The sequence below is a fragment of the Benincasa hispida genome, chromosome 2 (assembly GCF_027475165.1).
Source record: "Benincasa hispida cultivar pf3 chromosome 2, pf3_genome.v1.1, whole genome shotgun sequence".
Lineage (NCBI taxonomy): Eukaryota > Viridiplantae > Streptophyta > Magnoliopsida > Cucurbitales > Cucurbitaceae > Benincasa > Benincasa hispida.
Window position 1 is genome coordinate 11,314,234 of NC_143479.1, and position 14,932 is coordinate 11,329,165.

General features: G+C 39.5%; 1 protein-coding gene and 1 pseudogene across 1 annotated transcript; both read right to left on the minus strand.

Annotated features, from left to right (window-relative positions):
- Window positions 1-38: 38 nt before the first annotated feature.
- LOC120070878 (pentatricopeptide repeat-containing protein At5g66520-like) lies at window positions 39-9,946 on the minus strand (annotated as a pseudogene).
- A 778-nt stretch (window positions 9,947-10,724) lies between these two features.
- On the minus strand, window positions 10,725-13,187 carry BIR6 (Pentatricopeptide repeat (PPR) superfamily protein). The gene has a single exon (XM_039024711.2). It carries the CDS (start codon window positions 13,115-13,117, stop codon window positions 11,219-11,221), a length of 1,899 nt encoding a protein of 632 aa, XP_038880639.1. The 5' UTR covers window positions 13,118-13,187; the 3' UTR covers window positions 10,725-11,218.
- Window positions 13,188-14,932: the final 1,745 nt, after the last annotated feature.

Sequence of the window (14,932 nt, forward strand, 5' to 3'; positions counted from 1 at the left end):
GAAATCTGTAGTGTAAGCCATCCAACTATAAAACAGACTTACCAATAGTCATTACAGGAGCAAAGGCCATCCTTAAAATGATGAAAACAAATCCGATCCCTAACAATGATCGTTCTTTCGAAGACTCATGATATAAACTTCGTTGCATTATGACAATCTCTGCACATCCTCAGATTTTTCGAAATTCTAAGGGTGGTTCGAGGAGATGTCCGGATAAGACCATAAGCAGTAGCGAGCTTCTGGCTATGATGCAACACCGAAGTTTCTTTACTCTCTTCCTAAGCCTCTAGTCTAGCATCCTCTATGTTGGGCACATATCTGAGCAACTTGATCCGGTTCATCATTCTATCTAATGTATCATGTATTTCCTTAGAGTGTGTATGCTCTCCATCTTCTGAAAAAAACTCACGTACTACACCATCCCGGCATCTTCTTAATCTCCTCCTTAATCAAAGATCTCTCCCTGATTGCATCTCAACCCTACCAACCAGTGCATAGGTATTTGACAGAAGAATGTAATCTCCATTATGAGCAGGCTCCAATCGAGTTATGTGTTCCATTGATTTTTCTGCCCTTTCAACGTCTTTATGAGCTCTGCATGAAGCCAAAAGTGTCCTCCAAACAACAGCATTGGGTGGCATAGGCATGTTATCTTATGAACTGATAAGCTTCTCCAAGAAGCCCAGCTCGTCCATCAATATCAACAACCATGCAACCACAATGCTCAATCCTTGGCTCAATATCAAAATCTCTTCTCATGCTATTGAAAAGATTTCGACCTTGATTAACCAGACAAGCATGGCTACAAGCAGAAAGAACACCAATGAAAGTTACATCATTTGGCTTTACTTCATCCTCTAGCATCAAAGAAAAGAAATCCAGAACCATTTTCGTCTCCATTATTGGCAAGACCCTGAATTAACGCCGTCCATGTGAAGGCATTCTTGAAAGGCATTTCCTTGAAAACTTCAACTGATCTATCTATATACCCACATTTAGCATAGAAATCTATCAGTTGAGTTCCAAGAGTAACAGTGAGCTTCATCTTCTTCTTTTGAATGTAGAAATGAACCATTTACTGGTTTCGTAAGCTCCGAGCATAGCGCATGAATAGAGAACACTGACCATTGTTACCTTGTTTGGATCCGCTTTTCCCTTTTGCATCTCATGGAACAGATTAAGAGCTTTTTTACATCGATCAGCTTGAGCATACCCCGAGATCATCGCACTCCATGCAACATCTCTTTTATCCATTTTGTCAAACAACTTTCGAGCAGTATCAACTCGATGGCATTTGGCATACATATCAATCAGTGAAGTCATTACAGTTGTCTTCGCCCTTTTGACTTAATGTACTCACCAAGCAACTCACCCATTTCCAGATCCGCTAATCTTCCACAAGCCATCAATACGCTAATCATTGTAACACCGTCAAATTCAATATGCAGTTCCTAACATTTTTCGAAAAATTTTCACGACCTCATCCCAAAGCCCATTCTTCGTATAACCCGCTAACATTGAATTCCATGTGTCACGGTCATGCTTGTTGTGAACCCCGAATCCCAATTTTACACTTAAAAGTGTGTTTCTTATTTAAATTGTCTTAATTTTCCACTTAATTGTGTGTCCCTATTTAAATTTGCATAAATAAGTTAAGTAGGTTGATGAGAAAGTTAGTGTGAAATGGTGAAGAAGGAATGGGGATTTGAAAAGAAAAATATGGACATTGAGTTTGAGAAATTTGGGAAAAATTGGCTCAGTATGGAAAATTTATGTGAAATGCGTGTTGTGCACAAAGCACTGGAAGGCAAGTGACTAGTGGCATAATCGTGTAGAAATTGCACGGAGACGAACAATGTTCGTAGTAGCTAAGAGCGAGATTGTTGAGAGTGAGATCAGCGAGATCAGCAAGATCATTAAGAGCGAGACCAGCGAGATTGGAGAGAATGAGAGAGCAAGATTGGATAAAAGATGGGAGAGAGCAAGACCAGCGAAAAAGTGGGAGAGAACGAGAGTAGAGAGAGCGAGATTTTGAGCTAGAAAGTTGGAGAGAGCGAGATTTTGAGCAAGAAAGTGGGAAAGAGCGAGAGCAGCCTGTGCGTCAGCCACGCCTTGTCCTGTGCTGCATTCGAACGTCACGCCCACGCCTCGCCTATGCATTGAACGGCCGAGCAAGCTTCTGGGCAATGTATTTGGACGCATTGGGGTGGATTATGCATTTAAAAACCCTAATTTGAATACAAACAAAGCTTGAAGACGTAAAGGCAAACGTCAATTAAAATCTAGGTGTTCGATTAAGAGAACTTCTTAAACCCTAAGAAATTGTGTTGGATGCGTTTGGGAAGAACACATTGAACCAAGGTGAAGTCAGCTTACGTTGATAAAGGGAATATTAAACATTTGGCCATGCAGCCAAGTAGGTGCTGTCAATCCCACAAGCAATTTGAACGCCTACAAATAGGGAGTTGGGATTTCATTTTCAAATCACATAAAAATCATAAATTTCTTAGAGAAAGTAGAGGGCAGTGAGGGTTCAGAGGAATGTGTCAACTTTGGACGAGGAGATCTTCCAATCTACTTGTGCGTTTGGAGTGATTCCAAATCCATCTGAAAGATCTAGAAGTCTAGTTTTCAGAGTAGGGTTGCCGGAGGAAAAGACTCAAAGGAACTAGGCTGAAGGTTGAGAAGAAGGCAGAAGGGCCAGACTGTCGGATCAGTCTGGGCCAGTCTTGAAGATTTTGAGATTCCAGCCAAACCACGAGGAATTCTAAGCTGGAAGTTTAGGATAAGATTCCTAAGACATTTTAGAATAAGTTTGTAGAAGGAAGTATTTCCAAATAAGGTTCGGAACTATGAGTAATCTAAATTGTAAGTTGAATCTGGATTCTAGGGGTGAAAAAGGGACCCGAGGAGCTACTAGAGTGAAAGGTTCCTAAGAATTCGAGGTGAGTGGCTAAAATGTTTTCGAACTAAAACGTTTTTAAACTATTTTGATTACAAACATTTTACAGAAAGCATGTTTACGAAAATAATTCTCATGCCTACTAGTTTTATAAAGTGGCTTCCAAGCAAGATCTGAATTCTCATGCCTACTACCATTCGAGTATCGGAATGGCACCATATGAAGCCCTATACGGAAGACCATGTAGGACTCTGATATACTGGAATGAAGTCGGTGAAAGGAAATTACTAGGTCCAGAACTTGTACAATAGATGTTAGATAACATTAAGATTATAAGAGATAATCTTAAGACGGCTCGAGATAGGCAAAAAGACATGCTGATAAGCGGAGAAGAGAATTAGAGTTTGAAATGGGTGATAAAGTATTTATGAAATTATCTCCGTAGAAAGGAATACTCAGGTTTGGTAGAAAAGGGAAGTTAAGCCCGAGATATATTGGACCCTATGAGATAATAAAAAGAATTGGTACAATGGCATATCGATTGGATTTACCTCCGGAATTATCTCGTGTTCATGATGTGTTTCATGTGGCGATGCTTAGAAAGTATGTGTCAGACCCTACTCATATATTATTTGAGCAACCGTTACAGTTGAAAGAGAATTTATCGTATAAGGAGGAACCAGTGGAGATTCTGGACAGAAAGGAACAAGTCTTGAGGAATAAGACAATCCCATTAATAAAGGTGCTATGGCAGAACCATGCTATAGAAGAAGCAACATGGGAAGTTGAGGAGCAAATCAGAAATAAGTATCCGCAGTTGTTTAACTGACGGACTTGTGGCGAAATTTCGAGGACGAAATTTTTATAAAGAGGAGGTAAATGTGAACCCCGAATCCCAATTTTACACTTAAGTGTGTTTCTTATTTAAATTGTCTTAATTTTCCACTTAATTGTGTGTCTCTATTTAAATTTGCATAAATAAGTTAAGTAGGTTGATGAGAAAGCTAGTGTGAAATGGTGAAGAAGGAATGAGGATTTGAAAAGAAAAATATGGACATTGAGTTTGGAAAATTTGGGAAAAATTGGCTAAGTATGGAAAATTTATGTGAAATGCGTGTTGTGCACAAAGCATTGGAAGGCAAGTGACTAGTGGCACAATCGTGTAGAAATTGCATGGAGACGAATAATGTTCGCAGTAGCTAAGAGCGAGATTGTTGAGAGTGAGATCAGCGAGATCGTTGAGAGTGAGATCAGCGAGATCGTTGAGAGTGAGATCAGCGAGATCGTTGAGAGCGAGATCATTGAGATCGAGACCAGCGAGATTGGAGAGAATGAGAGAGAGTGAGATTGGATAGAAGATGAGAGAGAGCAAGACCAGCGAGAAAGTGGGAGAGAACGAGAGTAGAGAGAGCGAGATTTTGAGCGAGAAAGTGGGAGAGAGCGAGAGCAGCCTGTGCGTCAGCCATGCCTTGTCTGGTGCTGCATTCGAACGTCACGCCCACGCCTCACCTATGCATTGAAAGGCCGAGCAAGCTTCTGGGCAATGTATTTGGACGCATTGGGGTGGATTATGCATTTAAAAACCCTAATTTGAATACAAACAAAGCTTGAAGACGTAAAGGCAAACGTCAATTAAAATCTAGGTGTTCGATTAAGAGAAATTCTTAAACCCTAAGAAATTGTGTTGGATGCGTTTGGGAAGAATACATTGAACCAAGGTGAAGTCAGCATACGTTGATAAAGAGAGGATTAAACATTTGGCCATGCAGCCAAGTAGGTGTTGTCAATCCCACGAGCAATTTGAACGCCTACAAATAGAGAGTTGGGATTTCATTTTCAAATCACAGAAAAATCATAAATTTCTTAGAGAAAGTAGAGGGCAGTGAGGGTTTAGAGGAATGTGTCAACTTTGGATAAAGAGATCTTCCAATCTACTCGTGCGTTTGGAGTGATTCCAAATCCATCTGAAAGATATAGAAGTCTAGTTTTCAGAGTAGGGTTGCCGGAGGAAAAGACTCAAAGGAACTAGGCTGGAGGTTGAGAAAAAGGCAGAAGGGTCAGACTGTCGGATCAGTCTGAGCCAGTCTTGAAGATTTTGAGATTCCAGCCAAACCACGAAGAATTCTGAGCTGGAAGTTTAAGATAAGATTCCTAAGACATTTTAGAATAAGTTTGTAGAAGGAAGTATTTCCAAATAAGGTTCAGAACTATGAGTATTCTAAGTTGTAAGTTGAATCTGGATTCTAGGGGTGAAAAAGGGACCCGAGGAGCTACTAGAGTGAAAAGTTCCTAAGAATTCGAGGTGAGTGGCTAAAATGTTTTCGAACTAAAACGTTTTTAAACTTTTTTTATTACAAACATTTTACAGAAAGCATATTTGCGAAAATAATTCTCATGCCTACTAGTTTTACAAAGTGGTTTCCAAGAAAGATCTGAATTGTGTTGTAAATGCATGCCTATTATTGAAAAACTATTTACATATGTTGATTTTATCCAGCATGCGTTACCATCTTTAAAGCCATGTTGTATATGTGTTATACTGTACATGCTTTAAAGAGAAAAGTTGTTTATAACTAATTTTGGTAAAATGCAATGCTGAAGATAGTTCAGTATCTTCTCTGCCACTAAAGGACAAAAAGACTTGTAACCGTTTGCTAGATGGTTACTGTTAATATTGTACACATGTTACTATTGTTCATATAGGGACTAGGGTTTGTGGGTTTTGGGACTTGTAAATCTAATGTTGTAAATACTCTAAACATATTAAGTTTCTAAGTTAATAAATTGTGGGCCTACAGTCGTCCTGTTCCATATAATTTGTATTTGGTATCAGAGTTATTCCGCAAGAGTTTTTTGGGCAGTAAGTGTCAGCCTAAGGGTTGATAACTACTGCAGTCATGCCCTTCTCTAGGCTAAGAGGGTGATTTGGGGTGGGGTGTGACACTTGTCCAAGGCGTGTTGCCCATGGCCGCATGTCTGCCACCTCATTTTTTTTTTGAAGAGATATTGTAATTAAAGTGTGGAGAAGGGGAATTGAACCTCAAACCACGAGGTTGATAATATGAACATTATGCTAGTTAAGCTACGCTCTTGTTGGTCCCGCCACCTCATTTTACTATGCTTTCATTTTATATATTTCCTTTTGCTAGGTAGTTTGCTTTCTATGTACTTTTCTTAGTGTGTGACCGCTCGCCTATTTCCATATGCAAGGGTGACGGATGTACTTTTGTTCAAAATGCACTATATGGGGGTAAGACCAATCATCATATCCTTATACCAGTAAGTTGTATGCTATAAAGCCGTGTTGTTGCTTATTGCTTTCTAGCTGTACAACTAATGTTCATTGTTTACACATACTTTCAAACGCTTGCGAAAACCTTTTTCTCTAAACCCGTTTTCTAAAACCTTTTTCTGAAGAACGGGGGTGGAGGTTATTTGAAACGCCCATTGTGCCACCAGCTATTTGGATTTAGATTGGCTGACTTGTTTGAGGGCGAGAACAAGTGCCGCACAATTGCCTCGAGACCCTTAAGAAGGTGTGATTGTGACAATTGGTATCAGAGCCAAGTCGGCTTACGGAGTTGAGAATATGTGATCATGTCTGCTACAAAGCAGTTGGGTAAGTCCCATGTTGACTAATTGGTCAAGATAGAAAAGCAAATGCTCTATCAAATAGAAGTCCCTGATCAGGTTTGGTTCCTAGAAACTTGATTATAAGAAGCCGCTGACAAAGCCGATGAAATTGATGTGATGGCTGGCTGCTTAGACTGGATGCCCGTCAGGGAATTGATGGCAAGGGTTGACACCCTAGAGGCAAAAGCTATAAGAAGTGGGCCTCTCGAGTGTGGGGATAGTTCATCAGGCTCTGCTGCCCCTATGGAAGAGCATGTCAGAAAACTAGACAACTCACAGAAAGTGATAATTTAGATGGTGACTGAATTGTCCGAGGACTTTCGAGCCACCATTGATGACATCCGGGTAGAGATTGCAGACATTAGTGCAAGAGTTAACCTCACCATGAGAGCGGTGGAAAACCAAGCCTCAGTTGGGGGTGCAATCCAATTCAACGGGGTAAAAGTACCTGAGCCCAAGCCCTTCTATGGGGCTCGCAATGCGAAGGCGCTAGAAAATTTTATCTTTGACATGGAGCAGTATTTTAGAGCTACGAACACAAGATCACCCTAGCAACGGTGCATCTAGCAGAGGATGCTAAGTTATGGTGGAGGTCCCACTTCATGGACGTCCAAAAGGATCGGTGCACCATCGACACGTGGGAGAGACTAAAACAAGAGTTGCGATCTCAGTTCTTCCCTAAGAATGTTGAGATTTTGGCAAGACGTAAGCTATAGGAATTGAGACATACCGGCACCATCAGGGACTATGTGAAACAATTTGTTGGGTTGATGTTGGACATAAGAGATATGTCTGAAAAAGACACAGTTTTCTGTTTTTTCGAGGGTCTGACACCATAGGCAAAGATGAAGTTGTATGAACAAAGAATACAAGATCTTTTGGCCACATATTCGGCGGTCGAATGGTTCTTCGACTTAATTGATAAATCTTAAGAGAGGAGGCAACACTTGAGATCCCCTAATAAAGGGAGGAGGGGCAATGGTTTGAGCCCATCGAGGAATAGTAGGGGAGATGGAGACACTAGTGGGGATGGAAAACCACTTCAGCAGACGACTGGAAATACGTGACGGTGGCAAAATCAATAGAATTTCTATCGGCCTACAAGGGGCAGCACAAGGTGAGCGAATGTCCAAAACGAGCAACCTTTAACGCTTTCCAAGCTTCATTAGCCTCGGACTAGAAAGGTAAAGTTGTTCAGGTAGAGGATAAGACTGTGCAAGCCGAGGAAGATGGAACCCCACGAGTTGGGGTCCTAAGATTTTTAATTGCCCTCCAGAAGAATGTGGGAGAATCAAAGGAACCCCTAAAGGGCGGATTGATGTATGTCGATGCTTGGGTCAACCATAGATTGGCCAAAAGTACCATGGTCAACTCAGGAGCCACCCATAACTTTATGTCTAAAATAGAAGCCAGATGGTTGAATCTCTGTTGGGAAGGGGGCGCAGGTAAAATGAAAGCAGTGAACTCTACGACCTTGTCTATTACAGGAATGACAAAGAGAGCAGTCGTAAAGTTGGAGGATTGGAGTGGACTTGCCGATTTCGTGATCGACAAAATGGGTGACTTTGATGTGGTGTTAGGGATTGAATTCTTGCTTGAACACCAGGTAATTTCGATACGTCTTGCCAAATGTCTAGTGATTACAAGGTCTACGCCCACCTTTGTGCATGCCGAGATCGGACAACCGAATGGGATAAGGATGATCTCGGCCCTCCAATTGGAGAAGGGCCCTGCCCACGAGTCAATCGAAACCATGGAAGAGAAGACCCCTCAAGACATTCTATGTGTCTTGGAGAAGTGTTGTGTTGTCGAGCCAGACAGTTTACACAAGTCCCTGTCTCCAAAGAGGAGGAGAAGAAGAAGAAGGAAGTCCAGACACCGAGAGTTCCTACCAGGGGACAAGGTTCGGGTAAACTTGTGCCTAAGACAGTTTTGAAGTCGAGGACAAAGAGAATGTTGCCTCGCGAGCAGCTTTAGAGGACTAGTGGAAGTTGTCAAAGGGTTGGGAAAGCCTCTTATCGGGTGCAGTTACCATCGTGGATGGAGATTCATCCTGTCATCCACGTAAGTAGATTGAAACCTTGTCATCCCAACCATGTTAAGGAGCGATATAGGGTGAGGACCCGTCCGACTAGCACGACGAAGAAAATGACAGAGGAAGAAGTCAATGAGAGACTTGCTGAGGGAAGCGACAGAGTTGGAAGATCAGGACCAAGCTGGGAAGAGTTCCTAGAGAGGTGGAAAAGCCTCCAAGACAGAGAAGTTCGTTGGAAGCGTGCATAAGACCTCAAGGCAACTGTTCAACAATTTCCTGAGTTCGAGCAGAGTCGGTTAACAGGGACGTCAGCCAATTAAGTGGGGAAGAATGTCACGGTCATGCTTATCCAGAGCGTGTTTCCCATGACTGCATGTCTGCCTCCACCTCATTTTACTATGCTTTCATTTTATGTATTTCCTTTTGCTAGATAGTTTGCTTTCTATGTACTTTTCTTAGTGTGTGATCGCTCGCCCATTTCCATATGCAAGGGTGATGGATGTACTTTTGTTCAAAATGCACTATATAGGGATAAGACCAATCATCATATCCTCATACTAGTGAGTTGTATGCTATAAAGCCGTGTTATTGCTTAGTGTTTTCTAGCTGTACGACTAATGTTCATTGTTTACACATGCTTTCAAACATTTTCAAAAACCTTTTTCTCTAAACCCGTTTTCTAAAACCTTTTTCTGAAGAATAGGGGTGGAGGTTATTTGAAACGCCCATTGTGCCACCGACTATTTGGACTTGGATTGGCTGACTTGTTCGAGCTCCTTCAGAAGGTGCGATTGTGACACCACACAGCTAGGCCTCATTTTGGCATTCCATCAACACCTGACGTGCAACCTCAACTTGCCCACAATTCGCGTACATATGAATCAAAGTATTCTTGACAAACTCATTTGGTTTGAACCCAGATTTCAGAATCAGTGTGTGAACCTGTTCGCCTTCCTTCAGCGCTCTCATTCTAGAGCAAGCCTTTAAGACACGAGAGAAAGTGAATTCGTCATGTTCAACTGAGTTTTCATGCATTTTCTTGAATAGGAGAAGGGCATTATGAGGCGATAGCTTGAAAGCAAGACCCCTGATCATAACATTGTAAGTCGAGATTCCAGGTTTGTCAATATGGTTGAAAATGGAAAGGGCATAGTCTATGGTGTTGGGAAGGGGTAAAGCTGCAGACTGGAGAATGACTTCTGTGATGACAAGGTCAAGAAGACGGCGAGTTTTGAGAAGGTGAGCATGAACTTGATGGAGGTCTATGCAAGTTTTGCATTGCTGAAGAATTAAAGATTTTGGATTTTCAGGGAACTGGGAAATGTGGGTTATGGAAGTTAGGATATATTGGGAAGGGAAGTGAGTGTCGATGCCATTTCAGAGGAAAGTGGCACTTGAAAGATTCTAAATTTGATAATATATCATATATGGATGGCTCAGTTCAGAGGATTAGGAGTAGAACAGAACTTCCCACATTTCTATGCACAGAGAATTTTTTTCATGAAAGAGAAGAGTTGTACAATGATTGACTTGTTTGTTTCAATTTAAACCAGAAAAACAAATAGTCAGCTCATCTTCAAATGGTTCTATTCAACCACCAAAAGAAATGATCCTATTTCTCATTTTTCAAGGAACAAACTTGTTTATAACTATTTTCCGTTCTTGTTTTTGTTCCTTTTTCTCAAAAGATATTAAATTTGATAATATAGTTTAGACGCTATTTTATAATGTTTTCTATTTCCATTTCTCAGTTTTCAAGAATTAGTCAGCCAAAAGATTCTCCTTACAATCCACAAAAATTCTGTTCGTTGTCTTGGCTAAATTCCAACTGAAGGTTCATTAAGTAAATTGATACTCTTTCCATTTTGGGTATCATGAATCAAGAACAAAATTGAAAAAGGTGTTACAAAGTAGTCAACTTTATAGACTTTTGGACACAGAACACTGATACCAAATAACTGCTAAAACCCTCATATATCCATCAAGTGAAGAATGATCCGTGATCTGGAGGAGAGCTCAAGTTTTTGTGTTTTGTGGTGGCAGCATAAACCCATAAATTTCAGCTTATAATATTTCTTAAACCCTCTCAAGCTATTGTAGAACTTGATTCGTGCAACTATAAGCAGATGCAATTATACAAGAACAGAAAAAAAATGGCAAACCCTTCAAACGTTAACATCACATTTGCTTCGACGATTGAAGTTTTTATCATCAAATATGAAAATGAAAGAAGTTATCAGCGCCTGTTCACACGATGGCGCATTGCAATACAAATGAAGAATGTAAACAGAAGTACAGGGTCTAAAAGAAAATGGAAGAAAGCAAGTCTGTATTGTTCTCATCCTAAACCCAGAGACTCGCATTTTGTCACTGTGTTACATAGCAGATAAATTATGATGAGTGTATGAACCAATGAATCAAACTGCTTTAAAGAATCAAGAAGGTAAAGACCACAGCATAAGGCACCTTTTTTCCACCAGATTGACAAGCCTGCTGGTTTTTTGCAAATTAAATCATCTACACTTCAACATTCTGTTGATGATTTAATCCTCGATGGCATAACTGAATCTCATGACTAAAAACAAGTAGGAACATAGCCACAAGAAATTGTATCTGATGTGCTATTGATCTTTGTATTATGTGATTATTCAAGTTCCAATGGGGTTGGGAGAAGATTGAGTGGTAGGAGTGATTTTGCTTTCTGCAGATCCAAAGAGCTTACAAATTTCACTATGCTTTCGAATGTGATGTGGGCATTTAAAGAGCAGATCTTTGGCCTCAGAATATCTGCCTTCGTTAAAAAATGAATTAAAAATATGAAGATATGCAGACATGGAAGGATATTCTTTTAAGCTCAGAACCTTCAGAAAATCAACAGCATCCTCCACGGTACCAAACTTGGAGATATATTGAACAAATGGTTCTGAAAAAGGTGGGTAATTTTGTTTCTTCATTAAACTAAGAAGGGCAATAGCTTCCTCAAGTTTCCTTACTTCTAAAAGCTTTTCAATTAACTGCTTGTATGTTGCTTGCCATGGTCTTACATGAGCCTTATTCACCAACTCAGTCAGCAACTGATATGCACCATCTAATTTTTTCTGGCCAAGGAAACCGCTAATCAACACATCCAAAAGATCAGCATCTGGATTACAGTTCTTCTCTATCATCTTTGCAAAACAAACTAAAGCACTGTCAAGTTCATTGGCATTACAATATCCTTGAATTAAAATGGTCCAAGTCTTGATATCAGGAATACATCCTTGTGCTTCCATCTCATCCAGCACTTCACAAGCTTCCTCAAGTCTCCTGGCCTTGCAAAGTCCAAACACCAGTTGGCTGTATGTAACATTATCAGGTTCATATCCTGCATTTCTCATAGAGTTTATAATATTCTCCGCTTCATCGAACTTTCCCGCGCTTGTCAACGACCTATGAATTCCATCGTAAATAGCTTTGGAGAGACTGTACCCTGTAGCCTCGAATTTCTTGGCGACTCTAAAAACCAAGCTCAAATCTGGATTGTCACCAGCAGCGATGGTCCGCAAAAGAATGCTGCACTCCTGCAATGAGGGTTTGTATGGCCCATCCATCATAAGCTCATAAAGCTTGACAGCATCACCCATCATCTTGCTCTTTTGAAACTGCCTGGAAATCTTTATGTAAGTATCGATGTCGATCTCATGACTAGCATTCTTCATTTCTTCAATCACACCCCAAAACTCCTCAATCGATTCATCCCGTCCAAGGACCCTGGCAATTGCATTGTATGTAACTGTGTTATGATTATAATCCGGCCTAGAACCAACCCAATGAAAAAAACTCAAGGCTTTCGAAGGAGAATTCCGAAGTTCCTTCAACACTCTAATCACAAAATTATCTGACAATGCAATGCCAAGCTCCTCAAGTTTTGTAGCAATATCACTACTCCAATCTGATCCTAAAACAATATTAACTATCTTCCGCACAACACTATCCATGCCATTTTCTAGCAGCAATCTATTGTAAAAATGAGTCAGAGCCGTGGCATCTGCGGCCTTCTTTGCGCTTTTCAAAACCCCAAAAATGGTCAAATAAGTTTCCTCATCTAGGTAAAACCCTTGTTCTTTCATTACCCTTAATGTAATCCAGAACTGCTTCATCGACTCATTTTGAGCAAAAATCCTAAGCAAAATGCTATAAATCGAAGAACTCTGAGTAAACCCATTTTTCCCACAGACCCAGTTGAAGAAATCCGAGGCCTTTTGGGGTTGTTTATCGAGTCTTTTCAGAACATAGACAACAGTTTCGTGTGTGAGTGTAGGGTTTAAAGTCTCTAATTCTGATTCTAACATTTCTGACCAATCGTTGGCCAATACAAGCTCGAGAAGCGAATGGGGCTTCGACGAGAAAAACAGAACACGATGATTACATCTGAAACAGGGGATGAGGGATTGATGAGAAATAGAAGAAGAAGGTGAAAACCGAGTCACCTGGGGATATAGCGACCGAGTCGAAAAGAACGAGTTTGCCAGTCTCAGGGAAGTGAAAATTGCGCTTCTTCTTGTCATGGTTGCTCGGGGAAACCCCTCTCGGCGGCCTGAATGATTTACGACGGAAGAAGGTTTCCAAATTGGGGTTTTTTTTGAGGGTTTAAGCAAAGGGCTGGACCACGAGTATTGATGGGTCGGGTCGGATCGGGTCGGGCTTGTTTATTTAGGAGGGGAAAAAAAAAGGGAAAAATAGCCACTTTCAAAGCTGATTAAAATTACAGACACGAACCGAAACTTGGACAGGTGTATGATGATCCAATTTTTTGTCAAAAGTATTGCAACTCCGTTTCATGTCCCAGGTTTTATTTAACATTCTAAAAATTTTTATTCAAAAGTAGTTTTGAAGCATTTGGAAAAAAATTTCTGTGATATTACAATTTTCGAAAGTATACGAGTATTTCTTAAAAAAAAATAAAGTTGGAGGACATTTTTGTAAGTGGAGATTGATGTATTTTTTCCCTTTTTTTTGGGTCTTTTTCTTGATCAATGATGGAGACAAAGCATGGAGTTTAAAACTAGTGGAACTAGAAAATATCTATATATATATATATATATATATTTGAGATTTTTCTTACCTCGCAGAATGAAAATAAGGGGTACCAGTGTCAACTAAGATGACCTGAAATTAAGATAGAGGAGCATCAACGGTCAATAACAACTTAGAAATTCATTTCAATAACTTTTTAAAAAAAAAAGAAAATGCTAAAATATGTTCTTGTTTTTAATTAAGATAATATTAAAAAAGAAAACCATTATTACATCTCAAAGGATACTTTCAAGAAATAACTAATTAATTTAAAAAACATTGACTAATTACTCAAACTAATTACCTAACCACTTAACTGTATATAATAACTAAACAAATTAGGTTCTCAAAAAAAAAAAAAAAAAACTATTGATTATCAAATAATCTCATATTATATCAGTACTCCCTTGGGTAGGCGACTCTACGACGAAGAGAAGGTATATGATAACAATTATTTGATTTCTTTAGGAGCCTTTGGAATTTGAGAAATAGAATATGCTTTAAAAATGGAGTATCTGATTTTACTTCTTTCAAAAGGACAATTGATTCTCATACGAGTGAATTTGATGATTCGTTTGAAGCTTCGAGGGAGGAGTTGGTCTTGTTGCCCTAGCTCCTTCTCTCGCCACTCGTTCTTCTTTTTTGGTCCACTCCAACTATTTGGTAACTAGAAGGTGAATGTGGATGTGGCTTGGTCAAATGAAAGAGGAAGGGGTTGGGTTAGATTGTTTGGGATCACAATGTTTGTGTGATTCTTGGGAGTTGCAAGTCAATTTCAAAGAGGTACAGTAACAATGTTGAAAGCTAGAGCTTTGTTGGAAGGATTGAGTGTCATTGACACTACTATAGAAACAGTGTTTCTTAATGTTTTTTAAATGTCAAGTGCTACTTTTCTTGACATTTTAAAAAATGTCAAGGAATCCAGTGTCAAGAATGTCGATGTTTTCGACTAGAAAAAAATCATCAAGAACAGTAACACTTGACATTTTTAAAATGTCATGAATATTAACATTCTTGACAAATAAAAAACGTCAATATATTTTTTACTTGATATGTTAAAACTGTTAAAATATACTTGACTTGATATGTGAAAAATGTCAAGTATATGGGTGTTCTTGACAAGAATAAAGTGTCAAGTGCAAAATTACTTGACACATTTAACTTGTCAAGTTTGTTTATGATTTTTTTTTTTAAAAAAATTAATATATGTTTACCTATAAATTGTTCTTATATTTTGGTTCAACAATCGCATATATATCTAGGACAAACATTCATCAAAATGAAGAGTATTAAAATAGGTAAGTCCA